This window comes from Elaeis guineensis, chromosome 7 (genome assembly GCF_000442705.2).
Source record: "Elaeis guineensis isolate ETL-2024a chromosome 7, EG11, whole genome shotgun sequence".
NCBI lineage: Eukaryota > Viridiplantae > Streptophyta > Magnoliopsida > Arecales > Arecaceae > Elaeis > Elaeis guineensis.
Window position 1 is genome coordinate 58,594,359 of NC_025999.2, and position 18,580 is coordinate 58,612,938.

Here is an 18,580-nt window from a genome sequence, read left to right on the forward strand (position 1 = left end):
ATAAATAAGTAAATGAAGAATATCTCAATACTTAAGGATCAGCTATACAACACAGTACGCACTAACAGCTCTTCTGTAGGCAGCTACAACCTGTTTCTCAATGGACACTGGTTGAGTCGGTTTTAACCATTGACCAAAGTTCCAACCATATCAAACATTATTAGCATACATTGTTTTCCTTTTTTCTCAAAAAAAAAAAAAATCTCTTATATTGGATGGAGCTGAAACCAGAAGAAACAATGACTGTCACGATTATCAAATGTCAAACATTACTCTATATTGTCAAATTAAGAAACAACAGAAAATGCAATAACAGAGAGGCTCCAAAATTTAATACAACAAAGATGCCACATAAGAGGCACAACAAGGCCTATTACACGCTGAACAGAGCTCTCTCTCAATCACGTCTCTCTTCACAGCACAAAAAAAGACAATGGGGCCCATATCGGGCCTCAAACTAACAAAAAATACAATAAGGGAAAAGGGAAGAAAATGCAGAGAGAAGACCTTCTCAAAACTGCATAAAAGAATTCCATCATCCTTGTTTGGAAGATCCTATACATCTTTTCTTTCCTCTTACAGCCAGCCAAAATTTCGAAACCCTTTCTCATGCCTGTTACCTCTGTCAGCCTCATAATATAGTTATGTATAGTATCCAAGGAAAAATGAGAGCACCCAGCTCACTCTCTTGGTAATGCAGCAAAAAGCACCCAAGTGAATCTGCTGTCCAGTCCCCATACTATGTAATATTACTACAAAGACCAGATAAAAGAAAGGTGAAGCACGTGAGATTGTGTTATAAGTTTTAATCTGATGTTGGTCTACAGGTTCAGTCTGATTCCTTGGTGCAAGCTGAGGAAGAGTCTGATGCATCAGAAGATTCCTCTCCATTTGAAGAGGTTGATGGACTTGCCAGATGGTTCTCTCCACTGCCAGCAGTTTTAGATCTTCCGGTCCTGGATCGGATATTGACACCCACAGGAAAAGGCTCCTGGATGGGATGATGAAATAAACACCAAAATATAATGAGTCAGATTAACTAGGCAGAACCACTTTTTTCATGACTTGAAACCACTGCAAAATTTGTGTGGCATGGCCAATAGCACAGTTTGGGAACCAACAGCAAGATTAGGTAGAGAAACAGGTGCTTTACAAATGAAGAAATAAGCAATGATAGCTTAAATGGTGTGACATGAAAACTTTCTCCAGCAATTCTTACAAATCTATAACATCCACCACAAAATGAATTGTATGGTAGCTCATACCTGCTCCCCAGCATTTGGACCATCTGAATGGAAAAGGATAGGGCGGCATCGCTTGTCCTCATTCATTAGACTTGAATTCTGGAAATGAGCAATAAGAGCTGCCCTCCCTTGAATTCGAGCATATGCAAGAGAAGCCACCTTTTCACTGTTGAATTTCTCCCATTTTTTACCATTAAAAGTCTGCAAATGATTTATTTGTTTCATTAGCATGTTATTTAGGGGTGCAAAGTCAGATCATCAGATGGCAAGAGAAGTTTTTACATTAGTATACATACCATACTTACAAAATGCATAAAACAATGACATGCACACAGAACAAAAGCAGAACAGCCTTATCCTATGTCTGATCTATTTCAAGATTAGAAGTTCCTACATTTGATTTCCTGGAAGACTTTGCATACAACCAGTAACAAAGCATCCAAGTTTATTCTACTATCGATTAGTCAGGGTATATATAACAAACCTGAAAGAATGGAATGATATGCTGGGCACTAGTCATATTGATAAAAGCATAACCCACATTGCATTTGTTCTGGAAGGGAAAATAATGATCTCAATATATGAACAAGGAAAAGGGAATACTACATTCATTGTAAGCATGTCTAAGACTTCTATCTGATAGAAAGTTTAGTTACCTTGAAATCAATAGGCAAATAGATGAAATCATAGGTTCCTTGATGATGTTCATCAATAGTGGCAAGAGCATTTTAGAGGTATATCTGAAAAATGAGCAGAGCATTTTAGGGCAAAAATGGGCAACCAGAGAACAAATAGAACGTCGCATAATACATGGAAGCTAAAAAAGGAAGTAAAACATTATAACAAAAACGTCATAACACCGTTCACTTACTTATTGGGAATATTTTTGATCATAAGCGTTGTCCGGGAGTCTTCGCTGCGCATAATGCGATCAATATCAAGTTCAAATTGCTTTTTATTATCAGCTTGACTGGAACCTGCATCACTTCTTCGGCTCCTGATTCGATCATTAGGAGCATCATATGAAAGTGGCATATGAAGCATGGTATTCCTCAGATGGAACATGCGGCTCCTTTGCTCAGGTGATGGCATTGCATGTGCAGAAGAAATAGAAGGATCCATACAGTTACCATCAGTTTGTGGGAATATGTTATTAGAAGCCAGTTCAAGTGGATGCAGAACAGAGCCACCAGCCAACCCCAAGCTTCCAAGAGAAGCAGGATGCAACGCACATGCCTTCAAGTAATCTCCTCTGCATCTTTGCCGTCTGTCCCAAAGTGAGGGATTCACAGTAGGAGCTGAACCTACATGGTGGTGTAATGGTAGAGAAGCATTCAGCATGTGAGGTGGTGCTCTTGGAAATCCATTCATTTTTTGTGGTGAGGGCAGAGCCGGAAAATTGTTCAAATATGATGGAGTATTTGGCCAGAATATGGGGCCAGGGGGCCGATGATTGTATTGGTTAGAATCATTCCATACAAATTGATGACCGTGAAGAGCAAAACATCTGTCTCCTGAAATACCGAGATCTGCAAGACAAAAACTGGAAGTTAGAAGGAAGCATAAACTGGAAGTTTGAGAGAAAGAAAAGGGAACCAAAAAAAAGGATTTTTTCTATATTCAGGTGCAGCTCAATCAAAAGACTTTGGGGCCCCTTAACCTGGAAACAAATGTGGTCAAAGCAGCATCAGTAGATATGGCAAGATAGGTAGGATTAACGTAAGCTAGGAAGGAAGGATGCATTCTTTGCTGAACAGAAGCGGCATTCACACAAAACGAATGATATACACTGTTGGCTCATTCCTTATCAGCTCAAGCTTTGGAAATCAGTTGCTAGTTAACAGACATTAGAGCTCAGGTTGCCAGAGGCCATGAGTTTGAATACCCTCCAAATTCGTCACTTTGAAACTTTTTAATTGTCATTTTGACTCGTTGCAGTTGTTGTCCTAACTTTTTTTGGGGTTTAGGCTACATAGCAAGAAGGGAGGGAGGTGTTAAAGAGCTCTTGTGCTGACTCATTTACTATCAACTAAAGCTTTTGGACTGAAGTGGTTACTTCAACAGCATCCACATCTTGCAATACACTTACCTCCTATATGTTCAAAAGAATGGCTATTGAGGCCACCTAAGCCACTTCTATGGATGCTCCTGTCATCGATTAAATCAGCAGGTCTGGAGTTGATAGCCATGGTTGACGTGGCACTTGAGGAGCCGTAAGGTATGCTGCTTATTATTCCATTATGGTGCTCGGGAAGTGAATGAGGATGAAAGGTTGGCATGATTTGAGAACCAAAGTTCATCTGTCCTAGTGATTGGCTGCGCTCATGACCAGATTGTGTACTGTGACTGCTTTGAGAACCAAAGTTCATGTGCCCCAGAGAATGTCTGCGCTCATGACCAGATTGATTACTGTGACTGCTTCCTGAGGCCATCCCAACTGGAGAGGATAAACTATGGGGCACAACAGAAGAAATTCTAGGAAATGTGGAACCCATAGATGGATGGATTGGCGCTCTGACTGAAGCACTTAGGTCCTGGGTGGCTCTATTATCAAGACCAATGGATGTAGTCGCCACCAGTGGAATTGTTCCTAAAGAAACAAAAGTGCAGAGAAGAAATGTGGAAACCAAAAGCATGACATCAGAAAATGAATATGCTACAAATAACAGAACAACCAGGTCATCAATAAACAGATTACTGGGAAATCATTACTACCATAGCATTTGGATGGTGAGTTACCAGGATGGCTTCCCTGCCTGTATCTGCAGGACTCTTCCTGTTCCAACACCAGAGATGACTGTTGCACTAAGCTGCTAAAATGAGAAATGTCCAATCAGCTCGACAATATAAAGAAGGGAAAAATCACCTAGAAAATGGTTTCAATGTGGGAGGAAAAAAGATCAAGATAATTTCTACATCAGCAACTTCCTACAAGATCAATTAACAAGCCCAGCAACGTATATATAGAAATTAAAAGCTAGGCCATGAATGTTAAAATAACTGCAGGCAACAATTTCAATAGAATCAAAGTTAGGTTGTTCACATCAACAAATGCACAATACACTTATGTTGAGAAAACAATGCTTTGATCCTATATGAAACTTTGCTGAAAACAAAATATGTGTAAGTGAAAACAGAGGAAAGTTACTTTGATGCAAGCAGCTCATGACACTAAAAATCAGCCTTTTCTTTTCTCAAGATAGAGGAGTGTGGTATTAGGACTCCTGTTCTAGTATGATCATCTCACGAATGCAAGAGCAATTGGAAATGAAATCTCGTCATTAGAATCCATTTGTATCATTATTAAAGTGTGGACATTTGAGGAATAGGATCTTCAGAATGCAAGATATTAGCACTCATTTGATCATTTTCTGGATTCGTGCAATGAGAAAAATACAAAATATAATATACACGATTCATCTGACGATCATTAGATTTTTGTGTAGATCTAAGAACATTAGATATATCTTTTCGGATTTCCACATAGAAATCATCTGGAAATAATCTTTAACAAGATCATTATATGATCTATCAATTCAAGGCCAAATTTCTGGTACTCAAGTTAACAATTTAAAAAATTGTAATCACGGATGTGAGGTAGGTTGTTGAACCAGATAAAATGCAGATTCCACAGGGTACCCAAAAAAATTTAAGAAAAATATATAAGTAATAATGTAAACATTTACATACATCCATCAATATCCACATAAATACATGAGTGCATGTATTCATGCATGGATGGATGGATGGATGCATGAATGCATCCATAAATACAGGCCAAATTTCCTGTACTCCAGTTAAGAATATCAAATATTTTGCAATCATGGATGTTGCTCCTTGAATTGATTTTGATGATTACAAAGCATTTGAGGGGGTTACTAATGATTTTGGCTTGAAAAGATATTTATTGTTTTTCAGGGGCAAAATCGTAATTTTACCAAATCCTAACTCGAAAGCTTCAAGAGCAAGAACAGAAGATTTGTGATCTTTTGAAGGCAATTTCAATATTTTTGGATGTGTATTTTGAAAGAAAATAATGTTTATAAAATTGAGTCGACCCCATGAATCGACTCATGTCAAATGGGGCTGAACGGCACGCTATTTTTTGACTGGCATACCTAATTGAGTCGACCCCATGAGTCGACCCCTGTGTATGAGTCGACCTCTGTTGCTGTGTACGCCAAAATTACAGAACAATCATGTTCTGTTCCGTGCCACAGAAGTCAACCCCATGAGTCGACTCATGTGTATGAGTCGACCCCTGCGACGGAAAAACTCCGTAACGGCTAGTTTTTTAGCTCGTTTTGACGCATTTAATGCTCATTTAATGATCTCCAATGGCTCTAAAACTACCTAGATCACTCTTCACCATCATTTGAAGCTATAAAAGGCACTTAAAGGAAGGTTTTTCAAGCATTCATTTCAGCCCTAAGTAAAGAGCCTTCTTGAAGTTAAAGAAGCTTTCATTTCAAGTTCACCAACCCCTCAAGAGCTCATTCAAGTCTTCAACAACTTTGAGGAGAATCAGAAAAGCTTCTTCATTGTTGTGTAAAGTGTATTTAAAGTTTTATTTGCTCATTAAAGAAGCTACATTTGTATTTCTGTATGATTAACTGTTATACTCTGTTTTTGAGTTGATCTTTAATTTTGGAAGGGTTCCAAAACGTGGAAAGGTTGATCCGAACCTTGAATCGGATTGTATTGGGTTGGCTTGTACCCAGAAAACAAGTGTTCTAGCTTGGGATAGCTAGAGTCAGAGGTACCGACGTTGTATTCTTGTTGAATACGGTTTAGTGGATTTGAATTCCTAAGTAGGAGCTTGGGGAGTGGATGTAGGTGCAAGGTTGGCACCGAACCACTATAAATCTTGGTTGTTTGTGGTATGCTTACTTGTTCTCTATCTTATTTTCTTTTCTTTCTTGCACTCTTGCATCTAATATCTTCACTTTACTTAAATCACTCACTTCAACTAACTTGCCTTTTATTACTTAATCCTTGTGGTTCTAAATTAATTTTAAATTTTCAAAAATCCAATTCAACCCCCCTCTTGGGTTGCATAGCTGGGCAACAATAGAAGTGAGGTGGGTTGCAGAGCTAGACATAATGCAAAATTCTGCAGGTACCAAAACAAAATTTAATAAAAAACAAGTAGTTGATATACACCCATGTACATGTACGTAGATATAGCAGTGGAAGGATGGGTGTATGCATGCATGTCTACATTCATGCATGCATGGATGGATGGATGGGTGCATGCATGCCTACATAGTACATACATACATATGTACGTAGATATAGCAGTGGATTCAAATGAGGCACAAGAAAGATGTGTGACCGAAAATGATGATTAATAATTAATGATAAAAGACTAAGTCTCTATCAGATTCTAATTATTTTTAATGTTTCTATCCAAATATATTTTACATAATGCTATCGCATATTACTTAATTAGGACAGCTTGAAGTAAAACTAACGAATGAATGATTGTAAAAAATTCTACAAATTATCTAGGAAAAATTGCCTTTAAATATGTCATGTTATGTTACCTTGTATTCACATGTTCCTTACACCAATTCAATGCTTTTCAAATTTTGATTATTTCTTAATTTTTGCTGCATATCAAAAAAAAAAAAAAAATCCATGTTCTCTGTTTACTATCCAATCCCATCCACATAACCATTACTAGCACAAATTCACAAAAATCAGATGGAAAATTAGTAAGTAATGTCTATGTAATTAAGAGCACAGTGCAAAAAGGAAACATTCCAAAGAGAGAAATAACTCATGTAAATGTACATGAAAACAACTAACAAAGCTTTGTGGAATATACCTAGAGTAAATGCATCAAAAACAGGACAAAAATGCAAGCACCCAAGAATTGTGATGCCAATATCACTGTCTGCTCTATGATAAGAACATACATGCAACATCTTAAGTGGATATTTTAATTTTACCCATTAATATTTGCTCATTTATGACACCGAGTATGGACAGCAAATAGTGTTGATTGACCAATATTGGGAAGAGCACATTTTTTTTCTAAAAAACAGGGGCATGCACTATCCAGTAAATCACTAAATTGGACAGGTGGGTGGATGATAAAGATCATATTTAGTACTACTACAGAAGCATGTCTACATAAGTATGAGAAGAACATCAGTGAACTTGGCCAGATAATACCACCATGGTGCACCTCCAGTACTTCTAGATTCAAGCTTCATTTTCTTTCCTGCAACGTCAATCCCGTTTAAGGCATGAAAAGCAGCCTCAGCAGCCCTAACATCATAAAATTCTATAAATTTCTTTTGGAGGTTGTGAGGCATTTCACAAATCTGCAGTCCAAAAATATGAGTTAGCAAAACTAATGCCAGACATTTTTTTTAAAGAAAGTGCAAATGCAGAAGGTTAGAATTATCCAACCTCCTTGATGTCCCCATATACACCAAACATCTGGCAGAGATCATCATTAGAGACAGAGGAATCAAGATTAAATAGAACAAGCATACCCTGGTTAGTATCTTTCTCCAAAGGATTGTCCTAACAACAATTTCACAGTCAAAACATCAGAAATCACGTGGCATGACTGTACAGATGAAACAAAAACTAAAAGAATAACTTTGTGAAATGCATAAAACCTCCGTATAAAAGAATTAATAACATTCATATTTGAAAACATTCAACAAGATCCATCGATAAGGTTATCAAGGCAAAAGACCATCCTAGAAGAAACTGTTTTCCTCTTTTTATCAAGATAAAAATATTTTGTTATAAGAAAGACTGTATTTGTAAAAGAGAGAATATAGTGAGACAAAGCTAAAGAAACAATTAATGTTAGAAGCAACATATTGAGATTGCATGTTCCAATGAAAGGGAATAACATTACAAAAGATTAATTTCTGGGAATGTGCACGATGATTAGCTAGGTAGGTGAGACAGAAAGAAATATCAGAAACAACATATCAACACTGCATAGACCAGGTATAAGGCATATCAGTACAAAATGTTTAATGTCTATGAATATCCAAATTGATTAGCTTGCTAGTCAGCTAGAAAATAGCCCCTGACATCTTTTGTTGCAAGAACCCAACAAAAATAGTCAGTTAATATACTCCAAACAATTTGAAGCACTGAAATCATCATGAAGTAAGCCTGCCAAGTGCCCTTTAAAATAAAGTGTGAACAAACATGCCAAGCCAATATCATGTGGCAAGAGGAAAGTCTTGGAGGGAAGTACATAAGAACTTCCCGATTCAGTAGACAACTCGACCAAGAATAACTATAAAATAGCACTGTAGGAGTCCTAAACAATCCAAATCGGAGTTTAATCAGGATTGTAAAGGATTATAATGGAAGTATATGGTAGGGGTCTATGGGAGGTGTATGAGATTACTGATGGAAATTATGGATTTTGGGTCTGAATTAGGTATAGAAAGATTGCCATAGCTCTGTAGAACTGAAGTTTAGGGCTTAACTACTGAGATCAAAATTAAGATGGACACTTATGCTTGAGAGCATGGTTACAGATTTTGGCGATTTAAAAAAAAAAATTTCATGATTTATTCATGTACTGGGACTTGGCCAAACAATTCTGCATACAATTCAATGATTCACAAATGGATCGTGGACTGTTAGTGAAATCCACGAATTTCGTGAATAAGTTGCAAGATTCATAGCATTCCACTCACATATATGTGCATGCAGCAGGGCCCAATGAAGCAAGGAAAAGGAAAGAGGTTAGGTGCGACAGGGATGTAGGAAGAATAGAAAACAACAAGAATCGACAAATTCCCACATAGGAGATATGATAGGTTACATAAATATTGAAATATTGTTAAAGGTGGCCCAATTGCCAGTCCCCACTTCCATAAATTCTATCCCCATAGATCAATCAGCTCTCTGAAAGCTCTTCATGCCTACCTTTGTTTAAAACTCCCTCTGCTTTTTTAATTTAGAAAATGCTTAATTTTTTTTCTTTGTCAAGAATGAACATTTTTTCCTTAAATTTCTTTTTTTTTTTATTGGTCTGAATATAATTATTTATTTTTCTAGCAGGAGATAATCTGGCATGAAATTATGTAACGCCAAATTTATTTATATGTCTTTTTTATATAAATATTTGTACTTATATTTTTAATTTATCGTTATTATTTAGTTAATTTTCCACACTTGTTCCTTTTTTTCCAAATTTGCTGAGACTTTTTTCTGAATTTCAAAATTTTCAACATTGCCAAATTATTCCCAAATACCAAACTTGTGCCTATGCTAGAGAGTGGTAATAGGATCGGAACTTTGGGACCTAAGATTTTCTCAGGATTTCACAAAATTGTGTGAAGAAATAAGATGACAAAATAGAAAAACTAAAAGAAATACAAGATATAGCATTGGTATAGCCATCAGCACCAAACAGAATCAGAACCTAGGAATCAAAAGGAGATCACTCTCAAATGTGGTGTTGACACCAACAAAAAAAAAAGGGGGGCTGCAAGCATCTATCTTTATTGAAACTAACTACACCCAAAGTCCTATGTTCGCTATGGCTTGCATGAAAATAAAAAAGGAATGAGTAAAGTGGTGGACATTAGCAAACAAATGGATGCCCTCAAAACATCTATTAAGAACAATGCCTCAATATCTTCAAGGATATTGAGGCTGCATACATTTGATCTTTCTCAAACCCTGCAATGGTGAAGGCCTCATGCTCCAGGATGCCCTTTATGTATCAACATATAATTGTAAATCCAAACTGCTGTTAAGAGATCAGACTTCCAAAGTTTTCTGTAATACCTTATATTTCCTAATGATTTGGTTGTCATTTATGCTTTACTTTTATAAGATTAACCACTAAGGCTGTGTCTTGTTGTAGGATAAACTAGAATAAGTTGGGAAGTAACCTAGCTTTTTCAATCATACTCCATCCATCCTACCATACTACAACTAATCATATCACTTTCAGGATTTCTAAAATCTTCTTTCCCAATTGTCTCTTCAAATTGGAAATATTATAAGTGATAGGATAAACTTATTCCTCATGATTCCTCAACTAGCTACCCTACTTTATTCCTTGCTTTTGCCTTACTCAAGATAACTGTATTCACCAACCAAATAGGGCCTAACATGATACCAAAAAAGGAACGAGTTCAATGCATGATGGAAAATGATTGTCATAGAGAGATGTGGGAAATTTTATGTGTACTTTGAAAAATATATATGACAACAGAAAACTCTTGTATTGCTCCATGAGAAGGCACCTACTCCTGAACCGATCTCCTTACAGAAAAAGTCAGTCATGAGCCTCTACCTTAATAGTGATTAATCCCAAGACACAAACACAACCTCATAAAAGAACTCAGCAGCACCATAAGCCCAATAATTTTCATTCTTTTTTCCATGTCAAGGAATCCATTTTCAAAGGTCTGAACAACTGCTGGATACCTATTTTCTAATGATCCAACTTCCTCCACAATCCCTTGTGCCTCTCCTCCTAGCTAAAAAGCCAAGCTCACAGCACAGCCTTTCCAGAAAACTTCCACCTCGTGCTCTAAACTATTTGTCCCAACTTTCTAGAGGGTTCCCTTCTTTCACATCCTCTTTCCTCTACAAAAAACTTTTCTCGGAAAATAAAGGCAGGTAGCTGCAGCAAAATCAAGGCAATATAGATGCAATGCAAGTAATCCAGAATCTCTATATCAAAAGGAGACTTTACCATGCACCCATCATTAATTAAAACTCCATTAATCCTAGTCATACATCATGAAACTTCTTCAAGTCAGAGGAAGCCTATGTTGTTGGGCAGGAACTTACCCCAACTTACCACTTGGTCAACTTGCAACCACAAACATATAACTTGCTTGCTTAACTCCCCTTGGCTTCATGAGAAAAGTAAATGCTTAACACTATTAAACAAATGGAACCAAGGTTTGCCGTACCAATTAGTACTGTGCTGTAATGGAGGCATACCATACTGTATCGATACCAAACCAATACGTAGTCTCATATCCTACCAACACTTGATATGCCACGCCATCTCGTACCATACCATGTACCAACATTGTAATAGGATGGTACCAATATGGGATCCGATATCGAGACAGTGAACTTTGAATGGAACACTCTATTCTCTCTTACTATTTACTATTAATAATTATCTATCTTTCAAACATTCAAAAGGAAAGAAACATGGGTACTTACAATTTCTACATGTGAAAGATCTCAAAACAAGAAAACTTGAAGAGAGAAGTCGAAATGAAGATTGAAAAGATAAATATATCTTTCAGGTGGCTGCAGCCTCATTTTACTTCAAAAAAGAAAGAAAGAAAGAAAATATTAAAGATATCTTAACACAAGTTCAATGACCACTTCAAGGTGGTAAATTGTTCACAGAAGTCAAATCAAATATGAGTGATATATACCTCAGCATGGTCATCTAAACTAACATTACTTGCAATCATTAAAAAAAAAGGAAAAGAAAAGAATAGAAAGAAAGAAAAAGAAAAAAAAAGTGCCAGACATAGATAACCAGAAGCTCAAAATAATAGCCATTCTTATAGGAACTATAAAGATATAGAAGACAGGCGAAACTAGCAATAAATAACAATGCACATAAGACCAGTTAAAGATGCAGAAGTAGGATACCTTTGAAACACTGAATTGTATGTACAGCTCGCAATGTCTGAATGGCTTGTTTTGAAGGGTTCTCTTTGCATTTTGTGCTGCCCTTATGTCATAGTAAGATACCATTACAAAGCCAAGATGTTTACAGCCTGTATAAAGCATGTGTATATCCCCAAATTGCTGTATATGCAGTGCAAATTGTCAGAATAGAGAAAGATATACCAATGGCGAATTTCATGAATTAAAAACCAATCAGGTGATGGTTTGCCCCAGAAAACAAAGGGGAAAAAGATAAAGCAAAAAGCAAACAAAAATACCTCAAAAAGAACCCTCAATTCTGTATCATCAACAATGCTATTGAAGTTTCTTACAATTAGTATTCTGGAAGGATGTTCACCAAATGGTTGTTCATTAGCAAATAGCCTGCTCCGTTCCCACAGCTGACCATCAGAGGCTCCTCCACCAACAGAATTGGAAGCTTTTTTACAATTGAACCTATCATCTGCTTCCAGTTCCATCCCTCCTCCACTGCAGAATAGATCATCTTCTGTTTCATCTCCACTCCTGGGCTGAGCAATATACTCAAGATCATCAATAACTCCAGACAGCAAGTCATCATCATCAGGAAGGAGGTTTCCAATAGTTTGAGATTCGGTTTCTTCCAAAGATTCAAAGGGCTCATCTTTGCCAACGTTGGAGTTACTTTTGTCCACATATTGAGTGACACAAACATCATCTGATGATAATTTTGCTGCATCATCAATATGCAAAGGAATATTAAGTTTGAATATGTATCCGATGAACCCTGCAAAATTGAGAATACTTTTGCAGAACTAAAGTATAAACGACTACAGGCTGATGCCTTTTAAATATGAACCATAAAATAGATTTTATGTAGCAGATGACAATGTTGAGATTGAAATTTAGGCTCTGCAGTTTGCATAGCCAGATTCAGCAATTACATAAAAGGCAGAAACCCACATTTTTTATCAAATAATTCCGATAAAGAGGTTGAGAAGAGACCATTCTCAAGATGGACCCCATTCGAATCATTTTTGTTCCCTTCCATAAACAGGGATGCAGGTCTAGCAGATAGACTCAATTGGGACCCATCCTTGTCAGCAGCACTCCAAGAGGTCATGGATAGACTGGCATTCTCGGTCCCCATCAAATGATGCTTGAGACTGATCTCGGTTTTGTCATCTTCGAAGAAATAAGGATGTGTAAGTTCTAAGCATTCCAAGGAGTCTCCTCCCACTGAACACAGCTTTTCTAGTGGAAATGAAGAATTTATCTTGCTTCCTGACATTAACGACAATCCCTCTGATACTGTGCAGGGTAAACAAGAAAATCTCCAATTAGTTGAATCATCAGCCAAAATGATGAAAGTTTAGTATAAAAAAATATATCTATCTCGACCAGAACAAAGGGAAGGAATTAATAAAAGAGCCAAGCAACAATCAACACAAGCAATCTGAAGTGTACACAATGCAGAGGACATGCATTCAGGCAATTCAGGATTAAGAGATGAAAGATAAAGATTGTGGCTAGTCAAATTGACCGTTAAAACACATAAAAATTTCCCAACAAACAATACAGTTGACTAAGGGCTTGCCTAGACGATAGATGCAGGGACACTTGTCTTTCACTCTCCTTAATGCTTTCCTAAAAAGTCATCTGAGAAACTGGAATAGCTTTAGTTCCTGATACACATAACAGACATTCTTTGAAGGACATGCCAGATAAAAAATGACATGTTTAATTAATATCAATTTAGTTATTATAAGTTTATAGCACATGGTGGAGTTTACTAAATTCACGATACCATAACAATATATCATGTCAATGACGGAGATGGGTTGAATAGAAACAAATAGAAGCTGCCTATTTAGCATTGCTTTTATTTCTTTTTCTTTTATTTTTTAAGCTATTATTTGTATTTTCTATTTTTAATTTTTTTTTCATTATTTCTAAAGAATGAAAGTAAGAAATTCTTATCTTCACTAGATTCAAAAGCAAGAAACACGTTTTTTACTAACACCATCAAAACCACCACCATCGTTGCCACCAGCAGTGCCATCGCTACCACCTTTATCTCCACCACCATCGACATCTCCACCACTACTATCACTATACTGCTGCTACCATTCACCACCAATATCACCATCATCATCTTCGTCTCCACCACTGACACTGCCTCCAATGCTGCCACCACACAACTCTTTCAGCTACTGCAGCCACCACCACCACCATCATAACAGCCTCCACGATCTCCACCGTCACTACCACCAGCTCAAGTCCTCAACCACCATTATCATGTTTATCTCTTTAAAAATAATGGACTATATCAAAAATGTTTATATTTTTAAAAATTTAGAAATAAAATAGAAACAAAATTTCTATTGTCTAATTCTGAAAATAAGAAAAATGAAAGTAATGCCAAATGACACATTAATTTGCTCTTGTCTTGTGCATTAACTTTTAGCTTACTACGTTTGTTGTTCCCTTCAAATTAATCTTATTGTGCCACATAAAAAATTCCCCCTCTTTCCTCAAAAGACTAGCATTTCCATATTACATGCTTTATTCAATGATCGTTACCTACTTCTGTTTTTTGCACTCATGTGCAATTCTGAGATGGCACAGACATATGGAAGTTCTCACATACAAGTAAATTTGTTCAATGTGCTAGGATAAATTTCTTGAACAACATGTCCAATCTGGCATCCATACAGCACCTTATTATTTCAGATAATGGTAAAATGCCAATAAAGGTTTCCGAAAATGGACAAGATTAAAAAGGTATGATGATGTTCCAGTTTTTTTTAATTTTTGATGAAAAGAAAGTTGATCACAAGCTATCCAGAGCATTGCACCATAATATATTTTACTATGGGGTATTTGGATGCGTGGCTAGAGGTTCAAGGAAGCATGCCATCTGATTATAAAACATAAAAGGCCTCAGCACCTAAGTATCTCAGGTAATGGTTGATCACCAGAAAAGAGATGTAACCTTTTAACATTGCCAATGTATTTTTTCTAAGACCAGAATCTCAGGAAATAAAATTTAAAAAGAAATGGCTATTAAAATAAGCGAATTGTTCTCTGAACATGCCTTTAGTGTGGCTTTTTTCCTCTTTTTTTTTTGGGGGGGGGTGCATAGTTGCATCAAAATTCTTCTGCATCTATGGTCTAACATAATTCAGATAGCAGAAATAATTTATGCTGCTCACTGGCCTACCTATTCGAACTTTAACAAAAACCAATCCAAAGGAATATCTATCTCCTGCATCTACACCCATATTGAGAACTAAAGCATGACACTAGCAAGCTGAAGGACCACACCGGAGACAAAATGTGTTCAAAATGGTCCTGCAAATGCATAGTAATTGGACACGAACTAAAAATAGCCTTTGGATCAGAACTAACAAAAAAGATGAATAACTGGGCATGCAAGAAAGATTTAATTTGCTTAAAGAGTATCATCCTCTTCTGCATAGATGAAGAATCATAAATGAACCCCACTCCAGGTGAAGCTACACTCACCACGATGATCAGGCATGGACTCTTTCTTCCAAAATCCAACTTGCCTCTGCTAACAAGATATGGAGGAGGATATGTTAAAAATGTAAATATAATGCCAAAAGTAAAGGAAAGATGTAATGGTTGAAGGCCAAAGAAGCAAAATTAAAATTAAAGGGAGAAGAAAAGAGAAATGCCAAATGGGCACCTCATGCCACCATAGATGAACTGAATTCACGAACAACAAGAAAGTAAAAGCAGAAAGCATTCGAAAGATATATTGAAAAGAAATTACTGCTAAAATTATAGGATTTAATTGGGAGGTGTTTGTTTTTTGGTCCAACAAACTAATTATCAGTGACTGAAAATGGAGTTCTTACTTGTGATCCTCAGGAACTCGGTTAGTTATAAACAAATTTCTATAAATAAATTCACATACAGTGTTAATCCAGATTCTGCGAGGGGCTTCTTAACTACTCATAGAAATAGCAATAAAAAATATAGATGAGTACGGAGCATACCTGTGCAGGAAGGCGAAATTCATTGGAAAAGAAAGACAGGGGCCCCGATGGCAAACACATGGCAGACAGGCTCCTCTGATCCATGACCTCAGACGGCATCCTGGGAACTCCCTAACTATGAAACCAAGCAATCTCAAAACTTCGCACCCAAGACCTCTTCCTTCCCTAACTAATATACGAAGTTTGCCTATAAAAGAGCTACGTATTATTGCCACAAATAATTACCAATTAAGACAGATCCCAGTACAAATAAATAACGAACAAAAACAAATTAAACTTTCCAAATTCTAGTTTATTTTTTCTTTGAAATAAATAAACAGAGGGGAAAAACGTTTAGCTCAAAAATTTAGCTCAGAAATAATATAATCTCAGAAAAGAAGTTCAAATTGTTTTTTGTTTCCCCATAAAAAAAAGGTCCATATCTAAAAACGACCATTCTAGCAACAAGGGAAGAAAAGACTACTTTGGATGGAATCTTAAGGATTGCAACCAAAATTCACCCTCAAATCGCCGCACAAACAGCAATTTGTTCTACTTTCCACGAAAATTATGAAAGTTCAGCACAGGAAATCAAAAATAGAAAGACTTAAACAAAGGAATCCAAACTGCTTTTTTGTTCAAGAAAAGCACCAAATTCGGAAAGCGAACATCGAGAAACCACAGATAAGTCGAAAAAGACAGCACACAGTTAAATTTTAAGCACTAAAACCGTAATTCAACGTAAATCGCCACATACACCTTAAATTCTCCGGTTCTTTTCCCATTTTCCACAAAAATTACGAAATAATCACGAAGAATTACCAAAATTCCAACAGAAAATCATCAAAGAAAAGAGGAAAAAGGGAACTCAAGAGCGAAACCCTCACCAGATGGCCGGCCTCTCCTCTCGAGCTCTTGGAAACCTGGAATCCACGGGATAGAGAGCGAGAGAGGGAGAGAGTGGCGGCATTTAAAGCAAGCGATCGCACGAGGAATGGATTACGGCATAAGGCAAGGTGGAGAAGGAGAGGGTGAGAGCGAGAGCGAGGAGAGAATTCGGCGAAGGCACCGCGTCGGAATCCGTGCCGTGCGAGGGCTTCCAAAGCTTCGATGCCATTTTCCCCTTCATCGCAAGCAAGCAACCAACCAAGACCTCTCAACCTCCCCCCACCCCATCTCCCGCCTTCCCATTTGCCAGTTTTATATTCCGGTCCCTCTTTTTATCTCAAATTATTCCACAAGGGCTTTCTGTGATTCTTTCTTTTTTTTTTTTTTTCTTTTTCCTTTCCTCTCCGGCGAGAGCGAGCGAGGGGTTGGGGGGGGGGGGGGGGTCTCTCGCTCGCTCGGCCGATAGAGATAGAGAGAGAGAGAGAGAAGAAAAGAAGAGGTGGAGGAGGGGAAGGAGTGGATTTTAATATTGGAGAGAGGGAAGGGGGGCAGGGGAAAAGTAGGGGTGAAAATTGGGCGGGGAGGGTGAGAGGCAGACCGGCCCCCGCTCCAACGGATTAGCTCGCGGAAGCCGTCGGGGTGTGAATAGACGGCGTTAAGTGCGCCGTTAGGAATTGTGAGGCGGGGAATGGCTTGCACTGCAGATGATGATATAACAGACGTCATCTAGATTTGTCTTGGGGCAGTAGCTGTTGGTTGCATGGAGCGGAATGCAGTTTGAACATAGATTATGGCCGCATATTTTTGTCTCAAAAAGGAAAGGAGATTAAGGTGGTCCTTTCTTGTTGAGAACGTGTCAAGGTAGAATGGGTGGTTGCGATGTTCAAGAAGGGTACATTAGCAATTGTATTATCCTGCTCAACAAATTTAAGTTTTTGGATAAAATTAGCTAATTGGCTTATAATTTTTATAGAACGGCCCACCCATAATGACGATGTGGTGCGCAATGGTGATTCGAGAAACATGAAAAAACTTCCATCAAAAAGAAAAGGCACATGAAAAGAGGATCAAATTATTCTTCTATAAAATATCTAAGGCATTAAAGGCTAATCACAGCATGACATACGAATGTCATATTGGCATGAGAGAAATAATAGCATAATCTAATAAGATCTTATTATATATACATACATGTATATGCATTGATATGTACAAATATATAAATATAGGAGTATTTGAATGAAGTTATTTAACCGCTATTTCTAATTAGAGTTGTGCACATGTAAGGTACATTCAAGCTTTTCTATTATCTTTTAGTAGTATATGAAACCCAAGCCTTTAAGCAATGTATACTTTGTTTCACGAGAGAGAGCCTAGAAAATATAGCCATGGCAAAGTTATTTCTAGCAGCAAGGCCGACGATCATGAAAAAAAAATGAAGAAAATATTAATTTTTATTTTTTTTAAAAGAAATGGGCTTTAAGGTTGGCTTCAAAGCCATTTCTACTTTATATATAGTAGACACATATGGTAGATATAATATTAACTCCTTTAGTTATGCTACTAAGTCCTAAACCAAGCATTTTTGTGTCTTTCTATGCATGACTTTTCTTTTATTAATATATTTTATAGCTCAATTCTTTCTCAACAAAGAGAAAAGGATGAATGCACTCGGTAAAAGAAGCATTATATTTATCAATTTATATGAAATAATCAACACTTCCTTTCTGTTTCTCCCGGTGCCAACTCAACTACTATTGTAAGTTGCTATTCTAATGAAAGAAATAGTATGATGATAAATATCTAATTATATAA

General features: G+C 37.0%; 1 protein-coding gene across 1 annotated transcript; it reads right to left on the bottom strand.

The window, feature by feature from the left end:
- Positions 1–252: 252 nt before the first annotated feature.
- Positions 253–17,186, bottom strand: LOC105061481 (protein MEI2-like 4). The gene is given in 16 exon segments (XM_010945540.4): positions 253–991; positions 1,266–1,445; positions 1,729–1,797; positions 1,901–1,968; positions 1,971–1,984; positions 2,116–2,773; positions 3,334–3,834; positions 3,984–4,054; positions 7,425–7,576; positions 7,665–7,781; positions 11,877–12,035; positions 12,173–12,606; positions 12,879–13,184; positions 15,402–15,447; positions 15,899–16,085; positions 16,765–17,186. Coding segments are annotated over 15 exon segments (3,036 nt in total). The 5' UTR covers positions 15,998–16,085; positions 16,765–17,186; the 3' UTR covers positions 253–829.
- Positions 17,187–18,580: the final 1,394 nt, after the last annotated feature.